The sequence below is a fragment of the Lontra canadensis genome, unplaced genomic scaffold, assembly GCF_010015895.1.
Source record: "Lontra canadensis isolate GAN:19392208 unplaced genomic scaffold, GSC_riverotter_1.0 scaffold27, whole genome shotgun sequence".
Classification (NCBI taxonomy): domain Eukaryota; kingdom Metazoa; phylum Chordata; class Mammalia; order Carnivora; family Mustelidae; genus Lontra; species Lontra canadensis.
Genome location: NW_022631021.1, coordinates 14,701,391 through 14,727,524, shown reverse-complemented (window position 1 = coordinate 14,727,524; position 26,134 = coordinate 14,701,391). Strand labels below are relative to the sequence as shown.

General features: G+C 36.8%; 1 protein-coding gene across 1 annotated transcript in view; it reads left to right on the top strand.

Annotated features, from left to right (window-relative positions):
• The window catches only part of PRIM2 (DNA primase subunit 2), a 329,295-nt gene that overhangs the window by 276,868 nt on the left and 26,293 nt on the right, over positions 1–26,134 (top strand). Inside the window, exon 12 of the mRNA XM_032864463.1 lies at positions 2,240–2,322. Coding sequence (XP_032720354.1) covers positions 2,240–2,322 — 83 coding nt within the window. The remainder of the gene's footprint in view (positions 1–2,239; positions 2,323–26,134) is intronic.

The window sequence follows — 26,134 nt, the reverse complement described above, 5'->3', positions numbered from 1 at the left end:
GGTTACTTTTCCTCTCCCCATGCCAAAAGCACAAGAGAGTTTCTCTGTTACTTATCATGAGCACCTGGTAGAGCTCCTGGAAGTTAAGCTTACAAAGTATAGGGCCTCCCAAGACTAGGTCTCCTTGGAGTTTTAAACTCTCAGATTTGTCCAGACTTGAGAAATTTGTCAGTTACAGGTTAGGTTTTTCCTACCCCAGCACTGCTTTCTCCAGAGATTTCTGGTCTAGTATGTTGTGATTCTCTGTAGCTGCCTCTCTCTTCAAGTGATCTTACTTCTCTGATGAGTCTAAGCAGAGTTGTTGATCTTTCAGTTTGTTCAGCTTTTTCCTTGCTAGGACGTAGTGATGACATATAAGCCTCTCATGAGCCAGACCAGAAACCAGAAGTCTCTGTCCTTTTCCTTTTATGTTATTTATAAAACTATTTCATCCCGTGTTGATATTATTTCACTAAGCAGCACTTCTTGGAATGATTGTTCAACCAGTTGTGAATCTGTGTGTAACTATACTCCAGACTGTTTATCCATCTCTTCCACAAACGTACGTTGGAAGGCTTGTCAAACACGTAACTGGGTATGCATTCACTTCATTTTCAGTTACTTACTTCATCCCTTTTTAGTTTTGAAGTTCGCTTTCTCTGATGTGGAAGATAGAGACAAAATAAACAGGAGTTACTGAGTTTTACTGCCTTTCTGTCATCTGTTAAAATGACACCAGCTTCTCTAAGTAGGAATCTGGTTTTTCTCAGTTCTGCTTATTGTCAGTGTAGCTTTAGAACACTTTTTTGTGACCTTTAGTACCTTGGCAATCCTCACTTTCTTCTTGGCTTTTCCTTTGTTACATTTTTCATAAGATACAGTCATTATTTCAAATGTAATTTGGATAATTCAATTAATATCCTTTTTGTGTTCTTTAATAATTCTGGGCTGAACCAAGAATTCCTTGTGCAGCCTAATTTCTTTCTTTTGGGGATCTTTTGAAATTTCGTTATGAAGATGGGTTTTTTTTGAGAATCATAATGATAGCTAATACATGTTGAGTGTTTATCGTGTGCCAAGAGCATATAAGAGCTTTATATTTCCATTGTTACAGGAGTTCTGTGAGTGATTATTTCCCTCACTTGACAGAAAGGGAATCTGAGTCAGCAACAAGATACAAAATTTACCTATGGTCTCCCACTTAGTAAGTGGTAAACTGAGATTCAAACACTGACATTTTAGCTCCAAACTCTCTTAACCAGATGTTGCACAGCTTCTCAAAATGTTTCCTTATACTAAAAATTATTACAGTTTTAATCTGAATGAAGTGTAAGCTATGACTTTTTGTGAATTTTATTATTTGTAGGAGGCCATAATCATGGATGTTTTTATTTATAGTGACGATTTTTGGTAGACACATTTGTTTGGCATCTAGGCTTTTTGCTATTTTTGCTGCAACCAATTTCCCATTGTTTTCATTAAAAATGCACAATTGTTTCAGTTTAATTTATAGATCCATCATCTGTGTACCTAAAAAAAGTAATCTGACTTCCTATGTTAAATTTTAAAATAAAGTATTTGATTTACCATTGCAGCATCTTGTTAAAACATCTAAACTTTTCTAGATTTTGGGCTGGTAATACAGCTTTTACATTTTAGTTCTTTTGTGGTCTTATTTATGCAAATATTTACTTGTCCATCTTTATTATTGTGTTACTCTTGAAATAATACAGAGGTAACATGTATCTATTATAAGTTATTTTCCTATAAAACACTTTTCTTTTTGTCTGTCTCATTCCTAACAGTGATTCCTCTAGATTTTTATATTCTTAGAGTTTGTACATTTTTTTTGTTTATATTATCTTCCTTCTCATAGGCTTTTACTATAATTTTTTAAAATACCAATAATACGTGAGATTATATAGTTTTTAGATCAACTATAGCTACTTCGTGATTATCTCTGCTTGTTAGCAAGTAGCATAATTAAAACTGTTTCCTCTTCCTAGTGAGTGGACAACTTCACCCAAGAATGCTGTAATGTTTTATGTAACTCTTGAGCCTGTAGTACCCTGATAACCGTACAGCTAAGTCGTCATTTAGATAAAGAGAGGAAAGCAGTTGCACCCATGGGCAATTAACTTTTTTATTAATAAGCTGTTAGACAATTAAGGGGAGCTTAGACAGTCTCTCGAGTGTGGTATTGTACCAGGTCCTGGGTAAATAACCTTGTCGGTGTGTCGGCTTGTTTTTTTGTTGTCAGGGTGCCCATTCCGTCACAGCGATCAGGAGCTGCTGAAACAGAAGTTGCAGTCTTACAAGATCTCTCCCGGAGGGATTCACCAGGTAGGTCAGATTCTGCCAGGCATCCTCAGTAATGAGGTGCCACACCGTTCCTCTTGGTTTCACTGACTATTCGTCAGGCCTCACATCACATACCCTATCTTCCAGGAGGAGGAAGCAAAAGCCTTGAGTTGCCCGGCTTCCAGTCCTTGGAAATTCTGTTCTTCTGTCTGCTAGGCTCTATTCTTTTCTTGGTAATAAAGGAAGCTGGAAGGCTTTTTTTCCCTCTCAATTTGTTTTACTATCTCAATTAAGAACATTTTTAAAAAATAAATTTTTAGAGGAATGCATTGAAGCATGTTAATGAAGCTGAAAATTAATGCCATCATATTTTATTTTGGGAAATTGTTTTCTGTGCTGCATGTAGGTTAAAGCAAAAGATAACATAGTGGCTAAATGTTTTGATAGGCATCACGTCTTGCTGTGTTAAATCTGCACTTCTGGTGATAGTTCATTAGGTTGAATAATCTGCCAAAATACTTTGTCTTATAAATAATTGAGATAAAAAGAAAAGAAATACCCAAATGTAAACTCAAATATTTAAGAGCAATTTAGTAAATGTGCTTTTAAAAATATAGTGGCATTGCTGTCTATAGTTCTTTAGAATTGACTTGGAATTTGAGAAGTTCAAGGAACATTGGCTTCCTTAGCTTAAGAAGCAGTGTATGTTTTAGAGCTGGAACATCCAAATCATTATGTATCCTCAATGATTTTTTCTTGAAGAAAATAAGTACTCTAGAAACCTTACTTCTTTTACAATGTCCAAAATTTAGATTAAATCTAGTTAATTCAGTTCAAATCTTGGAGTTTGACGGTACTCTGGGTAAGGCAGTGCTCAAGGTGCTATTTTAAGATGCAAAGAATCCTATAAATCCTGCTCCTACAGAACCAGAGTCTGGGGAGAAACATATGCCAAGTGTAATGAGAAAGGTACACATAGAAGGTCTTAGGTTTTCTGAAGAGGAAGAATGATAACCAATTGAGGAAGCCAAGGAATATTGAGTGGAAGAGAGCCTCTTTTTTTTTTTTAAATGTTACTATTTTAATTCTAGTTAGTTAACATATGGTATGATATTAGTTACAGGTATACAACATAGAGATTCGATAATTCCGTACATCTCCCGGTGCTCATCAGAACAAGTGCAGTCCTTAATCCTCACCACTTATTTAAGTCATCCCCCACCCACTTCCCCCTGGTAACCATCAATGTGTTCTCTAGAGTTAACAGTCTGGTTTTTTGTTTGTCTCTTCTTTTTTCTTGTTTTTTTTTTTTTCCTTTTTTTTTTTTCACTTAAATTCCACATCTGAGTAAAACCATACTGTATTTGTCATTCTCTGACTTATTTTGCTGAGCATTATGCATTTTAGCTCCATCCATGTCCTTGCAAATGGCAAGACTTCATTCTTTATTATGGCTGAATAATATTCCCTTGTGTATATATACCACATCTTTATTCATTAGTTGATGGACACTTTGGCTACTTCCATATTTTGGCTATTGTAAATAGTGCTGCTATGAACATAGGGGTGCATGTATGCTTTTAAATTCATGATTTTGTATTCTTTGGGTAAATACCCAGTAGTGTGATTGCTTGATCATAAGGTAGATCTATTTTTAACCTTTTTTTTAAAGATTTAAATTTTAGGTAGTTAATATACAGTGCAGTATTGGTTTCTGGAGTAGAATTCAGTGATTCATCACTTACATACAACACCCAGTGCTCATTGTAACAGGGACCCTCCTTAATACCCTTCACCCATCTCGCCTATCCCCGCCCCCCCACCTCGCTTCCTGATTCCTCAGTCTGTTTTCTAACATTAAGAGTCTCTTATGGCTTGTTTCCCTCTCTCCTTTTTTTCTTTTCCCCCTTCTCATATGTTCATCTGTTTCCTTTCTTAAGTTCTACATATGAGTGAGATCATCTGGTATTTGTCTTTCTCTGACTGACTTATTTCACGTAGCATAATATACTCTGGTTCCATCCAACTCATTGCAAATGGCAAGATTTCATTCTTTTTGATGGTTGAGCAACATTCCATTGGGACATGCATGTGTGTGTGTGCACACGTGCGTGCGTGTGCATGCTCCTATACCATATCTTTTTTATCCATTCATCAGTCGATGAACATTTGGGCTCTTCCCATAATTTAGCTATTGTTCATAATGCTGTTATAAACATTGGGTGCACCTTCAGATCTGTAATTTTGTATCCTTTGAGCAAATACCTAGTAGTGCAGTTGCTGGATCATAGGGTAGTTCCGTTTTGGGTTTTTTTTTTTTTTTTTAAGATTTTATTGATTTATTTGAGAGAGAATAAGAGAGAGAGAGCCTGAGAGGATAGAGGTCAGTGGAAAAAGCAGACTCCCTGCTGAGCAGTGGGACTCTATCCCGGGACCCCAGGATCATGACCTGAGCCGAAGGCAGTCATTTAACCAGCTGAGTCACCAGGCGCCCCAGGATAGTTCTTTTTCATAACATTTTGAGGCACCTTCATACTGGTTTGCAAAGTGGCTGCACCAGTTTGGATTTCTACCAAGAGGGCAGGAGGTTTCCCTTTTCTCCACATCCATACCAACACTTTTTGTTTCTTTTGTTGTTGATTTTAGCCATTCTGACAGATATGAGGTGATATTGTAGTTTTGATTTGCATTACCCAGATGGTAAATGATGATGTGAACATCTTTTCATGCATCTCTTGACCATCTGTGTGTCTTCTTTGAAGAAATGTCTTTTCGTGTCTTTTGCCCATTTTTAATTGGATTACTCAATTTTGGGGTGTTGAGTTTTGGATTATTGGCTATGTTATTGCAGATATCTACTCCCATTTCATAAGTTACCTTTTAATTTTGTTGCTTGTTTCCTTTGCTATGCAGAAGCTTTTCATTTTGATGTAGTCCCAATAGTTTATTTTTACTTTTGTTTCCCTTGCCTCAGGAGACATATGTAGAAAAAAATTGTTACCACCAATGTCACAGAGGTTACTTACTGCCTGTATTCTCTTCTAGGATTTGGTGGTTTCAAGTCTCACATTTAGGTCTTTAATCCATTTTGAATTTATTTTTGTGTTTAGTGTTAAGAGAGTGGTCCAGTTTTGTTACTTTGCGTGTGATTGTTCAGTTTTCCCAACACCATTTGTTGAAGAGACCTTCTTTTTCCCAGTGGATAGTTTCTGCTTTGTTGAAGATTAATTGACCATATAATTGTGGTTTTATTTCTGGGCCTTCTGTTCTGTTCCATTAATGTATGTGTCTATTTTTATGCCAGTACCATAGTGTTTTGACCACTACAGCTTTGTCATATAACTTGAAGTGTGGAATTGTGAGCCTCCAGCTCTACTTTTCAAGATTATCTTGGCTATTCCAGGTCCTTTGTGGTTCCATACAAATTTAAGGATTATTTGTTCTTTGGGAGAACTAGAAATTTTGATAGGGACTGCATTAAATGTGTAGGTTGCTTTGGGTAGTATAGACCTTTTAATAGTATTCTTCCAGTCCAGTCCATGGACATGGAATGTCTTTATTTATCTTTGTGTCATTTTCAGTTTCTTTCATCAGAGTTTCATAGTTTTCAGAATACAGGTCTTTCATCTCTTTGGTTAGGTTTATTCCTAGGTATCTCACTTTCAGTGCAATTGTAAATGGTATTTTCTTAATTTCTGTTCCTGTTGCTTCATTATTGGTGTATAGAAATGCAACAAATTTCTGTAAGTTGACTTTGTATCCTACGACTTACTGAATTCTTTGATCAGTTCTAGCATTTTTTAGTGGAGTCTTCCAAGATTTCTTTATACAGTGTCTCGTAATCTGCAAATAGTCAAATAGTGAAAGTTTTACTTCTTCCTTACCAGTTTAGATGTCTTTTATTTCTTTTTGTTGTCTGACTGCTATGGCTAGGACTTTTAGTATTATGTTGAATAAAAGTGATGCAAGTGGATATCCTTGTCATGTTCCTGATCTTTTTTTCCCCATTAACAATGATGTTAGCTATTGGTTTTTCACATAGGGCTTTTATTATGTTGAGGGATGTTCCCTTTAAACGTACTTTGTTTAGGGCTTTTATCATGAAAAGATGTTGCACTTTGTCAAATGCCTTTTTTTTTTTTCATCTATAGAAATGATCATATTGTTCTTATTCTTTCTCTTTTCAGTTTGATCATCTCATGTTGATTGATTTGGGAATGTTGAACCACATTGCAACCCATGAATAAATCCCACTTGATCACAGTGGCTGACTTTTTAAAATGTATTTTGGATTTGGTTTGCTAGTATTTTGTTGAGAATTTTTGCATCTATGTTCATCAGGGGTATTGGCCTGTATTTTTCTTTTTTTTCAGTGGAGTCTTTTATCTGGTTATGATTATCAGGGTAATGGCCTCATAGAATGAGTTTGAAAGTTTTCTTTTCTATTTTTTTGGAATAGTTTGAGAACAATAGGTATTAACTCTTCTTTAAATGTTGATACAATTTGCATATGAACCCATCTGGTTGGGGACTTTTTTGGGGAATTTTTTTTTAATACTAATTCAATTTCTTTTCTGCTAATCAATCTGTTCAACTTTTCTTTTGCTTCCTGTTTCAGTTTTGGTGGTTTATATGTTTATAGGTATTTATTTCTTCTAGGTTGTCTAATTTGTTGGCATATAGTTTTTCATAATATTCTTTTATAATTGTTTGTATTTCTGTGGTGTGGTTGTTATTTCTCCTCATTTTTTTTAAAGATTTTATTTATTTATTTGACAGACAGAGATCACAAGTGAGCAGAGAGGCAGGCAGAGAGGGAGAGAGGAGGAAGAAGTCTTGCTGCCGAGCAGAGAGCCTGATGCGGGGCTAGATCTCAGGACACTGAGACCATGACTTGAGCTGAAGGCAGACCCTTTAACCCACTGAGCCACCCAGGTGCCCCTCTCCTCATTTGTAATTTTATTTGAGTATTTCCTCTTTTTAATAGGTCTGGCTAGAGGTATATCAATTTTATTGATTACTTCAAAGAACCAGCTCCTGGTTTCATTGATCTGTTCTATTGTTTTTTTTTTTTTTTTTTAGTTTCTAAATCATTTATTTCTGCTCTAATCATTATTATTTCCTTCCACCTGCTGGTTTTAGGTTTTGTTTGTTGCTCTTTTCTAGCTTCTTTAAGTGTAAGGTAAGATTGTGTATTTGAGACTTTTCTTGCTTCTTGAGGTAGGCCTCTATTACCATATATTTTCCTCCTAGAACTACTTTTGCTATAGTCCAGAAGTTTTGGGCCATTGTGTTTTCATTTTCATTTGTTTCAGTGTACTTTTTTATTTCTTCTTTTATTTCCTGGTTAACACATTCATTGTTTACTAGCATATTGTTTAATTTCCATGTATTTATGATCTTTCCAGGTTCTTTCTAGTTGTTGACTTCTAGTTTCATAGTGTTGTGATCAGAAAAGATGTATGGTAAGACTTCAGTCATCTTAAATTTGTTCAGAGTTGTTTTGTGGTCTGATACATGATCTGTTGTAGAAAAAGTTCTGTGTACACTTGAAAAGAATGTGTATCCTCCTGTTTTAGAATGGAATGTTCTGACTATATCTATTAAATCCGTCTCTTCCAGTGCGTCATATAAGATAATTGTTTCTTTGTTGATTTTCTGTTTAGATGATCTATTGTTGTAAGGGGGGAGTTAGAGTCCCCTACTATTACTGTGTTATTATTGACTAGTTCCTTTATGTTTGTTATTCACCTGTTCAATGTATTGCGTGCTCCTATGTTTAGTACATAAATATTTACAATCTTCTTGTTGTATTGTCCCCTTTATTATGATATAGTACCCTTTGTTTTCTGTTACAGTCCTTGTTTTAAAGTTTGTTTTGTCCAGTATAAGTATTGCTACTCTGGCTTTCTTTTTCTTTTTTTCCTTTTTTTAAAAGATTTTATTTATTTATTAATTAGAGGAAGAGAGAGAGAGACAGAGGGAGAAGCAGGCTTCCCACTGAGCAGGGAGCCCGATATGGGACTCAATCCCAGGACCCCAGGATCATGACCTGAGCTGAAGGCAGGTACTTAACCGACTAAGTTACCCAGGCACCCATAGTACAGCTTTCTTTTGACATCCATTTGCATTAAAGGTTTCTCCATCCCTTCTTTGTCAATATGTGGGTGTCTTTAGGTCTAAAATGAGTCTCTTGTAGGCAGCATATAGTGGGTCTTCTTTTTTTTACCCACTCTGTCACCCTGTGTCTTTTGATTGGAGTCTGTTTACATTCAAAGTAATTACTGATAGATAATGTATTTATTGCCATTTTATTATTTGTTTTGTGGTTGTTTCTGAGGATTTTCTCTGATCTTTTCTTCTCCCTTTCATGATTTGCCTCTTTTCTTTAGTGATATATTAGGATATCTTTCTCTTTATTCTTTGCATTTTTATTAGTGGTTTTCTATATATGGTTTCCATTAGGTTTTTATATGGTCTCTTTTGCATATAACAGTCTATGTTGAATTGATTATTAAGTTTGAACCCATTTTTTATTACTTTCTTCCCCACTTTTTAGGTATATGCTGTTATATTTTATATTCTATTATTTTGTGAGTTCCTTGACTGATTTTTTACAGAAATACTCATATTTAGGTGTTTCCTACCCTTATACTGTCACTTCTGGTTGGTCTCTTCCACTCAGTGTGTCCCCTTTAATATTTCTTGCAGATCTGGTTTAGTGGTCATCAACTACTTTAGTTTTTGTTTGTCTGGGAAACTCTTTACCTCTCCTTCTATTCTAAATTGATAGCTTTGCTGGATAGAGTATTTTTGGCTGCAGATTTTTCTGGAGATTTTCTGCAGATTTTTCTGCAGATTTTTATGGATTTTCCCTTGGAAGTTACTGTCTTTTTTTGTCTTGCTGGTTGAAATTTTTCCTTTATCAGTATATTTTGCTAATATAGTTATAATATGTCTTGGCATCACTCTGATTTTGTTGAATTTGGTGAGAGTTCTGAATGCCACCTGGATCTGGGTATCTTTTTCCTTCCCCAGATTACAAAAGTTTTCAGCTGTTATCTCTTCAAATAAATTCTCTGTCCCCGTCTTTCTCTCTCCTCCTTCTTCTGGGACTCCTATAATGTGAATGTTACTATGTTTGATAGAGTGAGAGTTCCCTAAGTCTATTCTCATTTTGTATAATTCTTTTTTCTGTTTTTTGTTCAGCTTGATTACTTTCTATTACTCTGTCTTCTATGTCATTAAGTCATTCTTCTGCTTCTTCCAGCCTGCTGTTCATTCCATCAGGTGTGTTTCTTATTTCCTATATTGTGTCCTTTTTCTCTGCTATGTTATTCCTTGTCTCTGTTAAGGGTCTCACTCATGTCTTCCACTCTTTTCTCTAGTCCAGTGAGTATCCTTATGATCATTACTTTAAATTCTCTATCAGGCATGTTACCTGTATCTGTTTTGCTTAGATCATTGGCCATGGCCTTTTCCTGTTCTTTTATTTAGATAAATTTTTCTCTCTCCTCATTTTGTAGAAGTCTCTGTATCTCTCTCTTTGTGTTAGGAAAGTCAGCCACGTCTCCTATTTTTGTGGTTGATGACCTTATGAAGAAGTGGTCCTGTAGTGCCCTGCCACGTAGTACCCTCTGTTTCCCAGAGCCTGATGCTTCTGGGAGTGTTTCCAGTGTGTGCTCTGTGAGCTCTGCTATTTTGTCCTGGCTGCTTTATCCATCAGACCAGTCATCTGCAAAAGCTATCTTTGCCCGTTGTGAACCGTATTTTTGTCCCTTGCCTGAGTCTTGGCACGTTTTTACTGGGTGTGCACTGGGCTGTTTGCGAAACGACACCTAGTGCTACTGCTGCCAAAACGGAGACGCTGCAAAACTCCTGCGTCAGCGGACACTGTGCGAGCAGGTGATTGGGCTGCATTTCTCGGGGAGGGGTTCTGAGCTCTGGGACTAAGGCAAGGTGATGGGAAGGGCAATTCCACCAGAGTGTGGGCGGACAGTGCTTGGTATAAGCAAGTTAGGTAGCAAATGTCAGTATTGCACTACTTCCCACAGGTGGCTCTGTGCGTATGCTGGGCCAGGGAGGGCAATGGCACCCTCTAATTCCTGAGTTCCTAGAGAAGTCTCATGAACACTTTCTCTCTGGGATGCCTACCAAGTTGAGCAAACAATCTCTTCACTGTTTGCCATAGGCACTCTTCAGATTGCTCTTCCTAGGCTGTGTGTTCCCCAGACTGTTTGCCCTGCCTATTCTCCAAGAGCAGCCCTGGTACTCTCCAAGCTCTCCCAGAGCCAAGCCTGCTGACCTTTAAAACTCAAGGCTTTAAGCTCTGCTGGTTGCAAGAACTCAAGAAATTCGTCCCCTCTCACTTTTCAGCCAATTGCTATAGGGATTTCTTTTCCCATGAGCTGGCCTGTGAGTTAGTCTGTCTCTTCCTGTTTTCCACGACCAGGGCTCCCTCCCTATGCAGTGGTGACTCCTTTCTCCCAAATCATATCTCTGCACTTCCTACCTTCTTTGATGTGGCCTCTTCTCTACCTTTCATTGTGGAGTTTGTTTTGCCAGTTCAGGTCAATTTCTGAGGTATTAAGGATGATTTGTAGTTATCTAGTTGTAGTCATGATATGGGGCGAGCCTGGGTCCTCCTTCTCTGCTGCCACCTTCCAACCTCCAAAAGATAAACTCTTTGAATTGTGCCAGGGGTGGGGGTGTGGAGAGTGGGAATTAGGAAAAGAGAATGCAAAAATAAAACACAGTCAATGTATAGATTATTAGGATTTCAAGCTTAAGATAATGGAGGCCTCAGTACTACATAAACATTAATAGACAGCTTAAAAGAAGTTGGTTTGAGAGATTAGGTTTAGAGGAGGGAATTTCTTTTCTTTTTCTTTTTCTTTTTTTTTTTTAATTTAAATTCAACTTCATTAACATATATAGTGCATTAAGAGTTTCAGTGGGTAGAATTTAAGGGTGGGATATTTAATTGGCAGACAGAATATGGATTTGTCCTACATTAGAGAAGTCAGAAGTGGAAATCTGATGTTCTTCCTAGTTAGAAATGTGGAACTCTGGGGTTGGAAGGAACATGAGGAAGCTATTCTCTCTCTCTCTTTTTTTTTTTTTCCCAAAGATTTTGTTTTTTTATTTGACAGACAGAGATCACAAGTGGGCAGAGAAGCAAGCAGAGGGGTGGGGGGAAGCAGGCTCCCCGCTGAGCAGAGAGCCCAACGTGGGGCTCGATCCCAGGACCCCGGGACCATGACACGAGCCGAAGGCAGAGGCTTTAACCCACTGAGCCACCCAGGCATCCCTTATGGAGCCACATATGATATGATGTGCCCATGGATGCACAGCTGATATGTCAGTGGTAGAACCAGAACTGAAGTCAGACTTTCTACTCTGCTTTTTTTCTTTTTTTTTCTTCTCTCATCCCCAGTTTACTTAAGGGTGATTATCATGAGTTTTTTTTTAGTGTGTGTGGGAGAAAGGGAGAACAAGATAATGGAGAGAGGAGGTAGGGTGTCAGAAGCCATGTCTTAAAATGGAGTCTTGGCCAAAGCTTCCCTTTTGTCAGCAATGAGAAATGAAATCAGAAAAGACTGAACAAAAAAGGGAGAGAACGGAAATACATTAGGGAAAAGAAGTATCACACCGGTCACAGAGAATTTTGAGAAGAGGGCCCATATGTGTCCTTCATAGCAGAGAGACTGTGTAAAAGGAAGACTGAGAAAAGGTGACTGAGGGTGTTGAGTGGGTTACCCAACTTTGATTTGGTGAAAGGTGTCAACGTAGTGGTGGAAATCAAAAGCCAGATCACATTTACTTAAGACATGAATGAATAAAAGACAGTGAATTGGATTTGTAGATAATATAAGTGGCCTTTTAAAAAAATGTGCTAGTGAAAGGGATGACAGAAGATGTTAGTTTAGGCATCTTGAGATGGTTTATGCTAGAGGAGACCTGAGCCTGTCTTTTGCAAGGGAAGAAAAGACTAATCTTGATCAAAATATTTTTTAAAAGATAATTCCTCAGGAACCAAGCAGGATTAACTTTACTTTCCTTTACATCATGACTGTACTATATAAGCCTTTGCTCTTAAACTATTTACACAAGATTATAATTATTTAACTGTTCATCTTTCCCACTAACTTTGAAGTTTGCTGAAAGGAGGATTGGATTTTTTTTAAACTTTATCTCTCATAGTAATTCAGTGAGTTTGCATTTGGTAGGTACTGAAAAAATGCTGGAAAATTAAATGGGCATATTTTTGCCTGAGGTGGGTGCTAGAGTGTGCTTGTGCAGAAACAGGCAAATAGGAACTCAATGACACAGGTGAAACCCTTGTTGAAGAAGAGAGGCTATATACTTGCACAAAAGGATGATGACTGCAAAGGGCATATCTTTCAGCCAATGCAGGACCATAGAGAAGAACTTAGAGGTAAAGCAAAGGGAAGTTGGTGGAGTGTATTAAGTGGCCTTACTCTTCCTTGTGAAAGAAGAGGTCTGGTCAGTAGCTTATGGTAGAGGTTAAGAATGGCATTTTGGATATAAGAAAGGTTAGGAGCTATTGATAACGAATTTGATAGGGAATCTAGAAAAAGAGAATTAGAGGCTTATTTTAAGCCATTAGAAAGAATCACTTTTTTTAAAAAAACTATGCAATTACCATGTCTATTGGGAATATCAATGTTTTATTTAATAGTAATGACTGTGTGTTAGAAAGTGGAAGAGGGACTGTAAAGTATCCTCCAAACTGAGAAGGGACTTAGATACCGAAAAACAAAGCAACGCCATGTAAAGTACAGAGTTTTATTCAAGGTAACTTGCTGACAGGATCGAACAGGCAGGGATCTGACAGCTGCACATCTATTTTCCTTAGAATCCAGACCTTAGTCTATGATTTTATAGAGTGAGGGAACATGCGGGAGGGTACTGTAGTGAGGTCAAAGGATCTGCATACACTTCCTTGGTAGCTAAAATTTAACAGACCTTGTGGTGCCATCTGTGCATAGAAATAACTATGTTATTTCTAATAGTTATCTAAACATATTTAGGGAAGACCAGGATAAGCCTCCCTGTATTCTGGTCATGGCACATATTAACCTCCAAGGGGTCTGGAACACAGCACTAAGGGAGGTCATCATGAACATGGACAAGGTGGTGGGCCAAAGATGGAGTCAGTGTGGTCAGTGCTCCTACACTGTGTTTGCTTATGCTTTGCTTTTTGACTCCATTGCATTCCTCCTTTTCCTTTCAGCCTGTAAGTAGATCCCTTACTCAGTTGAAGCTGATTAGTAATTCCCACATCAGGCTTTGGACCTGCATTGTAACCTTTTATCTGAGATGAACACAGATGTATAGTGCATGTGGGCAAGCTGTAAATAATATCTGGCTTTCATCTGATGTCTTTTCTGAGTGGATCTCAGTCGAGTGAAGCAGCTGGGGGACTGTGTTCTAAAGGGCAGAAAGTTGATGAATGAAAAATCCAGGTAAAACATTGTGATAAATGCTTAGTTGCAGGTTGGCATGAGTGCAGATTGAATCTTAAAAGCTCCAAGTGCACTTTAAAATATTGAAAGTCAAGAAAAACATCATTAAAATGCATGTAAGGTAAAACTCAATGCAGCTACTTTTTTTTTTTTTTTAAGATTTTATTTATTTATTTGACAGAGAGATCACAAGCAGGCAGAGAGGCAGGCAGAGACAGAGAGGGGGAAAGCAGGCTCCCTGCTGAGCAGAGAGCACGATGCGGGGCTCGATCCCAGGATCCTGGGATCATGACCTGAGCTGAAGGAAGACCTGAGCCACCCAGGCGCCCCTGAATGCAGCTACTTTTATTTCCAAGAAAAACTACTTGAGAAAGATACCTTCAACTATAAAAAAAAAAATAGGGGCGGGCAGGGAGAGGCAGAGGGGGAGAGAAAATCCCATGCAGACTGTGCGGGGCATGTGGGGGCATGCCCCGCACAGAGCCCAGTGATGGACTCCATCTCACGACCCTGAGATCACCACCTGAGCCAAAATAAAGAGTCAGATGCTTAACCAATTGAGCCACCCAGATGCCCCTGATAATCAGAATCTTGATCAGAAAAGAGATCATTGTGACTTAAATGACATCACCTACTTTTTTAAAAAGCACGTTCAGAGGATCACATTTTTTCCTTTTTGAATGAGCTTGGTATCCCGCTTAAGAAAATTGAACAGATTTAACAGCAATTGAACAACAGAATAAAGCCAAAGAGAATGCACAGCCCAGCATTTATCCCTCAACTCTCCCCAAAAAGACATTAACACAGATGTCAGTTCACCAATGAAACATCAAGATTCTAAACGTTTATACCCTTGCAACACAGCTTAAAAATACATGATGTAAAAAGAGAGAACTGAAAGCAAAACTAGACAAATCCATAGTTAGATTGAAGATTTCACTTCTCTTTCAGTAACTAATAGAATGAATAGACAGAAAATCAGTAAGGATATATAGAAGAATTGAACAACACTGTCAACCATCTTAATCTAATTGACATTTATAAAACATACTACCCGAACCAGGTGAATATACATTTTTTTTTCATGTATCTATTAGACATTAACCCAGATATATTATATTCTGGGTCTTAAAAAATCCATTACAAATCTGAATGAAGTAGAGTCATACAAATATGTTTTCTGACACTAAACATGATAGCAAGGCAATAAAAAGGGAAAGGTAGAAAGGAAGAAAGAAAACCTTTCTTTATTCTCAGATAATGTGAATATCTGAAAAAAAAATCACAGAACCTATCAAAATGTTATTATAACTAAAAGTTTGCAGGATAATAAACCAATATCTAAAAATTAATATTTCTTCTAGTGAACAAATGGAAATTAAAAGTTTTGGAAATACCATGGGCAGTAGTACCTAAAAGAAATAAACACTTTTTAAAATGTATTTATCTAACAAAATATGTGCAAGATCTCCATGTTGAAACACTTTACACTGAAACACTAATGAACGTAATCAAAGAATAAAGTTGTAGATGCTCATTTACCTGATTTTAAGACTTACTTTAAAACTACTGTAATCAAGACAGTGTGATATTAGAGAAATTATAAACATAGAGATCAGCTGGGCAAAACTAAAATTCCAGAAGTAGAGCCACATATTTAAAAATGGGCAAGCATTTATATACCAATAAGTTAAGCAATCTAGACAAAATGGATGCATTCCTGGAAAACTATAAACTTCCAAAACTGAATCCGGAAGAAACTGACAACCTGAGTAGACCAATATCTAGTAATGAGATTGAAGCAGTGATCAAAAACTTCCCAAAAAACAAGAGCCCGGAACCTGATGGATTCCCTGAAGAATTGTGTCAAACATTCAAAGAAGAAATAATACCTATTCTCCTGAAGCTATTTCAGAAAACAGAAGGAAAACTTTTTATGAAGCCAGCATTACCCTGATCCCCATACCAGGCAAAGACCCCACCAAAAAGGAGAATTTCAGACCACTATCCCTGATGAATATGGATGTCAAGATTCTCAATAAGATCCTAGCTAATAGGATCCAACAGTACATTAAGAAGATTATCTACCATGACCAGGTGGGATTTATCTTTGGGATGCAAGGGTGGTTCAACATTTGCAAATCAATCAATGTGATAGAACAAATCAATAAGAAAAGAGAGAAGAACCACATGGTCCTCTCAATTGATGCAGAAAAAGCTTTTGACAAGATATAACGTCCTTTCCTGATTAAAATGATTCAAAGTATAGGGATAGAGGGAACATGTCTCAACTTCATAAAATCTGTCTATGGAAAAACCCACAGCAAATACCATCCTCAATGTGGAAAAGCTGACAGCCTTCCCTTTGAGATCAGGAACATGACAAGGATATTCACTCTTGCCACTGTTGTTCAACATAGTACTAGAAGTCGTAGCAACAGCAATCAGACAACAAAAAGAAATAAAAGGTATTCAAATTGGCAAAGAAGAAGTCAAACTCTCTCTTTGAAGATGACCTGATACTCTATATGGAAAACCCAAAAGACTCCGCCCCCAAAACTACTAGAACTCATATAGCCATTCAGTAAGTAATGTGTCAGGATACAAAATCAATGTACAGAAATCAGTTGCTTTCTTATACACTAACAATGAAAATACAGAAAGGGAAATTAGACAATCGATTCCATTTACTATAGCACCAAGAACCATAAGATACTTGGGAATAAACCTAACCAAAGAGGTAAAGGATCCATACTAGAGGAACTACAGAACACTCATGAAAGAGTTCTTCACTTTATGAAGAAGACACAAAAAGATGGAAGAGCATTCCATGCTCATGGATTGGAAGGATAAACATTGTTAAAATGTCTATACTGCCTAGAGCCATCTATACTTTCAATGCCATCCTGATCAAAATTCCACCAGCATTTTTCAAAGTGCTGGAATAAACAATTCTAAAAGGTGTATGGAACCAGAAGAAATCCCAAATTGCTAAGGAAATGTTGAAAAAGAAAAACAAACCTGGGGCATCACATTTCCTGATTTCAAGCTGTAATGTAAAGCTGTGATCACCAAGACAGCACGGTACTGGCACAAAAACAGACACATAAACCGGTGGAAGAGTAGAGATCCCAGATATGGACCCTCAACTCTATGATCAAATAATCTTCAACAAAGCAGGAAAAAATATATAGTGGAAAAAAGACAGTCTCTTCAATAAATGGTGCTGGGAAAATTGGACAGCTATGTGAAGTAGAAAGAAACTCAACCATTCTCTTACATCATACACAAAGATAAACTCGAAATGGATAAAAGACCTCAACGTGAGGCAGAATCCATCAAAATCCTAGAGGAGAACAAAGGCAGTAACCTCTTTGGCAGTGGCCACAACAACTTCTTTCAAGACATGTCTCCAAAGGCAAAGGAAACAAGCGAAAATGAACTTTTGGGACTTCATCAAGATCAAAAATTTCTGCACAGCAAAGGAAACAGTCCACAAAACAAAGAGGCAAGCCATGGAATGGGAGAAGATATTTGCAAATGACACTACAGATAAAGGGCTGATATCCATGATCTATAAAGAACTCCTTAAACTCAACACACAAAACAGATAATCCTGTCAAAAAATGAGCAGAAGACATGAATAGACACTTCTCCAGTGAAGACATACAAATGGCTAATAGACACATGAAAAAATATTCATCATCCTTAGCCATCAGAGAGTTTCAAATTAAAACCACATTGAGATACAATGTGAGGTTTGAGGTACAAAGCTTACACCAGTTAGAATGACCAAAATCAACAAGACAGTAAACAATGTGTGTTGGAGAGGATGTGGAGAAGGGGGAACCCTTTTACACTGTTAGTGGGAATACAAGTTGGTGCAGCCACTTTGGAAAACAGTGTGGAGATTCCTCAAAAAGTTAAAAATAGAGCTATCCTATGACCCTGCAATTGCAGTACTGGGTATTTACCCCAAAGGTACAGATGTAGTGAAAAGAAGGGCCATCTGTACTCCAACATTCATAGCAGCAATGGCCACAGTCACCAAACTGTGGAAAGAGCCAAGATGCCCTTCAAAAGATGAATGGATAAAGAAGTTATGGTCCATATATACAATGGAGTATTATGCCTCCATCAGAAAGGATGAATACCCAACTTTTGTATCAACATGGATGGGACTGGAAGAGATTATGCTAAGTGAAATAAGTCAAGCAGAGAAAGTCAATTATCTCATGGTTTCACTTACTTGTGGACCATAGGGAATAACACGGAGGACACTGGGAGATGGAGAGGAGAAGTGAGATGGGAAAAATCAGATGGGGAGACAAACCATGAGAGACTGTTTTCTCTGAGAAATAACTGAGGGTTTTGGAGGGGAGGGGGGTGGGGGTTGGATGAGCCTGGTGGTGGGTATTAAGGAGGGCATGTATTGCATGGAAAAGAAAATTTAAAAAATAAAAATAAAAATGGGCAACTAATTTTTAAACAAAGGTGTCAGGGCAGTTCAATAGGGAAAGTATTGATAGTCTTTTCAATAAGTTGTAGAATAGCTGAATGTCCATATGAAGAAAAAAAGGAAAGAACCTAGCCTCATACCTCATATCTTATATAAAAATTAAATTGAAGTGGATTATAGACCTAAATGTAAACTTTTCAGCAGATTCAGTGTCTGATGAGGCTCTGCTTCCTGGTTCATAGATGGTTGTCTTCTCATGTGTCTGTCCTTACATAGCAGAAAGGGGAAGGACCTCTCTGGGCTATCTTTTATTAGGGCAGTAATCACCTACCAAAGGTCCTATATCCTAATACCGTCAAACTGGGGGTTAGAATTAAACATATGAATTAGGGCACAATTGTGGTACATTCAGGGCAAATACTTTCTACTATTTTTTAGCTTGTCTGATTAATGCTTTTTTTATAATGTTGATCAAACATTAATGGACAAGAGTTTTTGGTTTTGATGAAATCCACTGTTGTCCTTTGTTACCTGTAGTTTTGATATGATGTCTGATAGTCCATTGTCAAATTCAGTGTTAAAAACATTCACACCTATATTTTCTTGTTATAAATCCATAGTTCTGGCTCTTACATTAGATTATTAATCCATTGGAGTTAATTTTTGTATATGGTATGGTATAAGGGTCCAATGTCATTATTTTCCATGTGGATAGCCAGTTGTCCCAGCACCATTTATTGAAAAGACTGCCTATTGTAATGGTCTTACACCCTTGTCAAAACTCAGTTGGACATGGAATGGTTTATATGGATTTATTTCTGGACTCTTAGTTCTGTAGCATTGGTCTATATGTCTGTCTCTTTGCCAGTAACCCACGTTTTTGATTACTGTAGCTTTGTAGTAAATTTTGAGATTAGAAAGTTTGATTCCTCCACCTTTGTTGTTCTTAATATGTATTGGCTTTTTAGAGTCTTTTGCAATTCCACATGAATTTGAGGATTATCTTTTCCATTTCTGCAAAAAAGGCTTTTGGATCTTTCATAGGGATTGCATTCAATCTGTAGATTGCTTTGGGTAAAATTGATACATTAACAAAATTTTCTTTTAATCCATGAACGGGGATTTCTTTCCATTTATTTATGTCTTTAATTCCTTTCAGCAATGTTCTGTAGTTTTCAGCATTACATGTTTTTCACCTCCTGAGCAAAATTTGTTCCTGGATATTTCATTCTATTGAATGCTGTTGTAAATGGAATTTCCATTTTCTGATTGTTCATTGCTACTACTAGAAATACAACTGATTTCTACGTGTTGTTCTATCCTACAGCTTTGATAAATTCATATTTTTGTTCTAATAGTTTTTTAAATGGATTCTTTAAGGATTTTTCTTCAGAGTAGATATCTGTGAATAGGTATAGTTTTCCTTTTTTTTCCATCTGGATGCCTTTTATTTTTTGCTAATTGCTCTGACTAGAATTCCAGTACCATTCAACAAATGGCAGCAGTGAAAGAAGGCACTTTGTCTTTTCTTGATCTTGGAGGAAGGCTTTCAATATCTCATCATGATTATGAGGTTAGTTGTATGATTTTCATAAATGCTCCTCATTATGTTAAGGAAGTTTTCTTCTATTCTTAGTTTATATGTGGGTCTGGGTGTGTTTAGTCATGAAAAGGTGTTAGATGTTGTCAGATGCGGTTTTTGTCCTTCATTCTATTAATGTGATGTATTACATCAATTGGTATTTGTATGTTGAAACACCCTGGCATTATTGGGATAAATCCGACTTGGTCATGATTTATAATAGTTTTTAATGTACTGCTAGATTTGGTTTGCTAGTATTTTGTTGAAATTTTTGCATCTATATTCATTAGGGATACTATCTGCAGTTTTCTTTTGATGTTTTTGTTTGGCTTTGTTGTCAGGGTAATGCTGACCTCAAGGATGACTTAGAAAATGTTGACTCCTCTTCTATTTTTGGAAGAGTTTGAAAGGGATTGGTGTTAATTCTCCGCTAAATGTTTAGTAGAACTGACCAGTGAAACCCTCTGGTGCTGGGCCTTTCTTTGATGGGAGGTTTTTAAATACTGATTCAATCTCTTTGTCTTTTGTTAAGTTTCTTCAGATTTTCTATGCATTCTTGGGTCAGTTTTAGCAATTTACATATTTCTAGGAATTTATCCATTTCATCTAGGTTATCTAATTGATTCTTAGTATTCCTTTATAATTCTTTTCATTTTAGGAAAGTCAGTGTTAATACTCTTACTTTCATTTCTCATACTAGTAATTTGACTCTTTCATTTTTTTCTTATTTAATCTAGCTAAAGCTTTACCAATTTTATTGATCCTTCCAAAGAACCAACTTTCTAAAAAAAATTTTTTTTCATTTGCATTTGTGTTCTCTATTTTGTATATCTTCACTTTGATCTTTATTTCCTTCCTTCTCTTGATTTGGGGTTTAGTGTGCTCTTCTTTTTCTAGTTACTAAAGGTATCAAATTAGGTTATTGATTGAAATCTTTCTTCTTTTTAAGTGTGTACATATGTATATACCTATTGCCATTTTCTTGATTGTTTCCTGGTGTTTTTTTATAGTTCTTTTTTGTTCCTTTTCTTACTTTTGTGTGTGTGTGTGTGTGTGTCTGTGTGTGTGTGTGATTTGATGAATTTCTTTACAGTTTTGTTTGGACTTTTTCTCTTTGTTTCTCGTGTATCATAAGTTTTTGTTTGTGGTTACCATGAGGTAACTCTTTGTTATATAGCAATGTATTCTAAATTGATGGTCACTTAAGTTGGAATACATTCTAAAATCACCTCATTTTTCCTAACCCCCACCATGTTTTATGTATATAGATATGTATAAAGATATTTTACATCTTTTTATTTTGTGTATTTGTTAACTAATCATTGAAGATATAGTTGATTTTACTACTTTTGTCTTTTATTCTTCAAACCACCTTTATATATGGCTTTAGCTGCTGTAGTAATGCTGGTGGTCAGGACTGGACCCTAATGTGTCTGGCTGTGAGGTCTGACTACAACTATTTCAGGTGTGCTTATGTGTGATACTGAACATTCTCACCTTTTGGCAGTAGCCACTTTTTAGGGGTGTCACTTCCAGTTAAGTCTACCTACTTGGTGCTTTCAGGTAGTTACCACTTTGAGGGACACACCGAATGCTTTTTTTTTTAAGGTTTTATTTATTTATTTATTTGAGAGAGAGAGAGCACAAGAGCTGGGTAAGGGGCACAGGGAGAAGCAGACTTCCTGCTGAGCAGGGAGCCCAATGCAGGGCTCAATCCTGGGACTCCAGGATCGTGACCTAAGCTGAAGGCAGACACTTAACTGACTGAGCCACCCAGGTACCCCAAGTGCTTTATGATAGTACCTTATTCTGTTTTCTTCATAGCAACAGCATTAGATGAACCTTCGTTTTCTTTCTAAGATTTTGTTTATTTATTTGACGGAGAGAGAGGCCACAAGCAGGCAGAGAGGCAGGTAGAGAGAGGGGGAAGCAGGCTCCCCGCTGAGCAGAGAGCCCAATGCAGGGCTTGATCCCAGGACCCTGAGATCATGACCCGAGCCAAAGGCAGAGGCCCAACCCACTGAACCACCCAGGCGCCCCTGAACCTTCATTCTTACTTATTTTTTCTATGCAACATAAACTCCCTGAAAACAATAACATGTCCATCTTGTTTTTCTCTGTTTCTTGTAACAGTGTCTTGTAAAATAGTACAGAAGACAGTTTCAGGTTTTAAAATTGACATTTCATTTAAGTTTATGAGCTATTGTTTAAAAAAATTCAACTGTGTGAATTTTAACGTTCTTATTATCTTTATTCAGCAGTTCACAAACTAGTTAGCATACAATCTAGGAAATAGAAATGAATTTCTTGGTGCTATACAAATGAAAAACTTATAGTCCGAAGGGAGTGGAACAAGGAAGTTTATAGCAGATCAAAAAAGTGGATTTATTATTGCAAGGTCACTTTCCTGTAGAGGACAGCGGGAGTCTGTCAGGCAGATCACGTGCCATTTAGGGGATTCCTGATTGACTGGTTGAAGATTCCATTTCTGGGAGAGCTGAAAACTGTGATTAAGTAAAGTTTCAGTTTGGCTAGATGGGGCTTAGCAAAAGTGACTTCGTTATGGTCCTGTTGTCTTAATAATAATCCACCCCTTTGATCAGACTCTCAGCCTAAGAGATGTGATCAAAATTGAAGGTACTGCCACTACTCTCATCTACTGCTCTGGAGTTCTCAGGGTTTTTGTTTTGTTTGTTTGTTTGTTTGTTTGTTAGAATCCCTGTGTGTTATTCATCAGTCATGTTGTCTTTTCACGGAACCTCTTTATGGAAGAGTCATGATATTGGGTTCATATTCTTTACGTTGGTCATTCTCCTCTTCCTTTTCTGACATTCTACTCTAAAGGAGATCATTTGCTTGCTGGTTAGTGGTTCTGAGCATGCATTTAAAGCTTTTGAGAGAATGATGTACACCAGGGAGAATACCAGGATTATTAAAAACATCATACTTCCCAGTGTTTGGGGTTTATATCAGAGCCATGGTCCCCAAGACCCAAAGCCGTCAGAATCCAATAAGTCAAGAAAAACCCACAATGAAGGAGTTACTTTGGTAAGCCATCTGGCTTGTTTAGTGATCTAATGTAGTATGAATCTTAACTTCCCCAGAAGTCTCAGTCCAAGTAAAGCAGTTGGTCTGGGCTATAGCATAGATACCTCCTTGCTCTGCTAAAAGATAATCAAGACCTATCCTATTATCAAGAACAACTTTGGCCAGAGAATCTGGGTGTTTTTGTTAGGCAGCTACCGCTTTTGCAGCAGATTCTGTAGTACCTTTAAGAATCAAAAAGAGGTTCCTGATTATAGCCTTATTTGATCTTACTCAAAGTCAGAGAATTCAGGAAAAGGATGGTCAGCAGCAGAGGAAAGGGGGAATGCAAAGAAACATCCTTGATCTGATGTCTTAGGTGGAAGCAATCTACTTCAATGTTGGCTAATTCTTTTCCTAGTCAATTTGATTTTTGCGGTCTAGCATTTTCACAGGACCAGATGACATGTGAGACCTTTTTCAGCTGTGAAATATGCAGCCAAGACTCAATACCTTGCAAAAGAACCTTGGTAGGGTACTTTCCTGGAATCTCACATTTGCAAAAGCATCAGAGTAAAACAATAACTGTAAATGACAAAAGACTTAAAAAGCCTATGGTTAAAGACTTGATGAGAGTTTATTTTACTGTAATTGACTGGGAAATTTGGTTATTTCTGTGATACACAGCATTTTAAGAAAATGGCTGGACTTATGACTGATAACATTATTCCATGACATATCAGATTTCTAGGAATTTTGTACAATTTCTAGAATACATACAAATAACATGCATCCATAGAAATATTACCTGATAGTTTTAACATCACTTCTTATTTGATAATGCTTTCCACATAATTGAACAAATCTAACCAAATTAGTTTAACATTTTACCAGGTGAAAAACAAATAAACCCTGTGATATTTTTCAGGGGCCTTTTGGTAAGTCTCAGTTTCTTGGAGGTAAAAAAGACTAGTTAGAATTTGATTTTGGTCAAAAGGTTTGAACATCTGACTAAATATGATCACAGATCATTATGAAATAATGCTTAGTTACCTATTTAACCAAAATAACAATAGAAGATGTAAAAGGCATATACAGAAGGTTACATAGTTGTGAACAAAACTTAGCTCTTTTTAATTTTTTTTTAAATTATTTATTTATTTTAGAGAGAGAGTGTGTGTGTGACCAGGGGGAGGGCCAGAGTGAAAGCAAGAGAGAGAATACTCCAAGAGATATCCCACTAAGCAGGGAGCCCACTACGGGGCTCAATCCCAAAACCATGAAATCATGACCTGAGCCGAAACCAAGAGCTAGCAGCTCAACCGACTGAGCCTCCCAGGTGCCCCTAAAACTTAGCTCCCTTAATATTGAGAATATTGAGTTCCTGTTTTCTTTCCTTCTTCTTCTTCTTCTTTTTTTTTTTTTTTGGTTAAGATTTTGTATTTATTCATTTGACAAGAGAGAGAGCACAAACAAGGGGAACAGCAGGCAGGAGGAGAGGGAGAAGCAGACTCCCTGCTGATCATGATCTGAGTTAAAGGCAGACACTTAACTGACTGAGCAACCTAGGTGCCCTGAGAATTTTGGGTTTTCTTAAGTAATCAGAGGCCTAATAAAGACAACATGAAGCACAGTAAATTGTTTTATTTCGTTAAGACACAGAATCTTTGCTATCCATTCAAATTACCTAAAAGGTAAAGAAACTCTCACAGTCCTTTATCAAAAGAAGATCAAAAGTCCAAGAAAACTTTGTTCTTTTAGTTGAAAGAAAACCATATTCTAATTGTATACCAATGTGCTTTTGGTATTAAAACTAATTTTAAGAATTAAATCAATTCTATAATTTATAGCCAGCTTGACCGCACACAAAATTTCTTTCCTCCATATTATTTTACACAAATTTTCGATCACTTTTTTTATCTTAATTCATATTTTATCATATAGTTATTTTGGAACAACCATTTTACCTTCCTTGCCTCTTTTCTATACACAGTTGTTTCCTTTCACCCCTGTTATTTCTAAGTAGTTTTAATTACATATATTGGTAGAATTCTTAACTGTTAGAATCCTTAATTCTTAGTGAAAACTAATAGATAAGCAATTGTAGACTGTCTTTCTACACTAGGATTCTATGTTGGGAAACTTGTAAGTCTTACAATTTTTAGAAGTATGTTTTCTCATAGAGAAAGTTTTAATATGGCATAAAACATGTTTACTAATAGATCCAAGTACCTTAAGTTTCTCTAAGAATCCAGAAGTAGATACACTTGTGTTCAGTAATTAATGTTTCATTATTTTATCTTATTCAGTAACTATCATTTAACTTAGCAAAGATCTAAATTTTGAAGTAACTGAAAAGATTTAGGGAAAGTATTCAAGTAGACATACCATTAAACATAATTATTGCTGAAAAGTTTATCTGTAAGCTCTTGCCCCATTTAATCTCTCTCTAAATCATTTGTTTTTTGTTTTTTAAAGATGATTTATTTATTTATTTGACAGAAAAAAGAGAGAGAGAAACAGAGAGGGGGAACACAAGCTGGGGGAGTGGGAGAGGGAGAAGCAGACTCCCCGCTGAGCAGGGAGCCTGATGTGGGGTTCGATCCCAAAACTGGGATCACAACCTTAGCGGAAGCCAGACACTTAACTGACTGAGCCACCCAGGCTCCCTTATTTCTGGCAGTATTGAACAACTCTATGAATTCATGACATGTCCCCAAAGAGGGTACAAAGGATACAACCCTTCCAAGATCCAGACCCGTTCCCAAAGATAGTGAAAAGAGAGAAAGACTTTGACAGATCCTCTCAGAGCTTGGAAATGCTGGGCCCTAACTGCAAATGGAGTGCAACCATCATCTGTCTCACCATATTTTGGGGACCCCTAAACTAACTTGCTAACAAGTCCTCAGGACACGTAATGAGACATACAATAAGGCAGTAGTTGTCTGTGAGAGAGAAAGGATCAATAACCACTGGGTCCATGTATAGTTAATTTTTCTGTTTTTGTTTTTTAACTTTCATATTAGCTTTATAAAGAGGTAATCTGCTATGTTTACCGTGTTTGCTTTTACCAGTGAGATTTTTCTTTTCTTTCATAAGTTTCTTCTACTAATGGACTTTTCTTTTTCTGCTCAAAGAAGTCCCTTTAACATTTCTTGTAAGGCTGATTTCATGGTGATGAACTAACTTCTTTTTTTCTGGAAAATTCTTTTTCCAGTTAAGTTAAATTAAGCTAAGTTAAGTTAAGCTAAGTTAAGTTCAGCTAAGTTAAGGTAAATGATAGTTTCTTTTATTTCAATT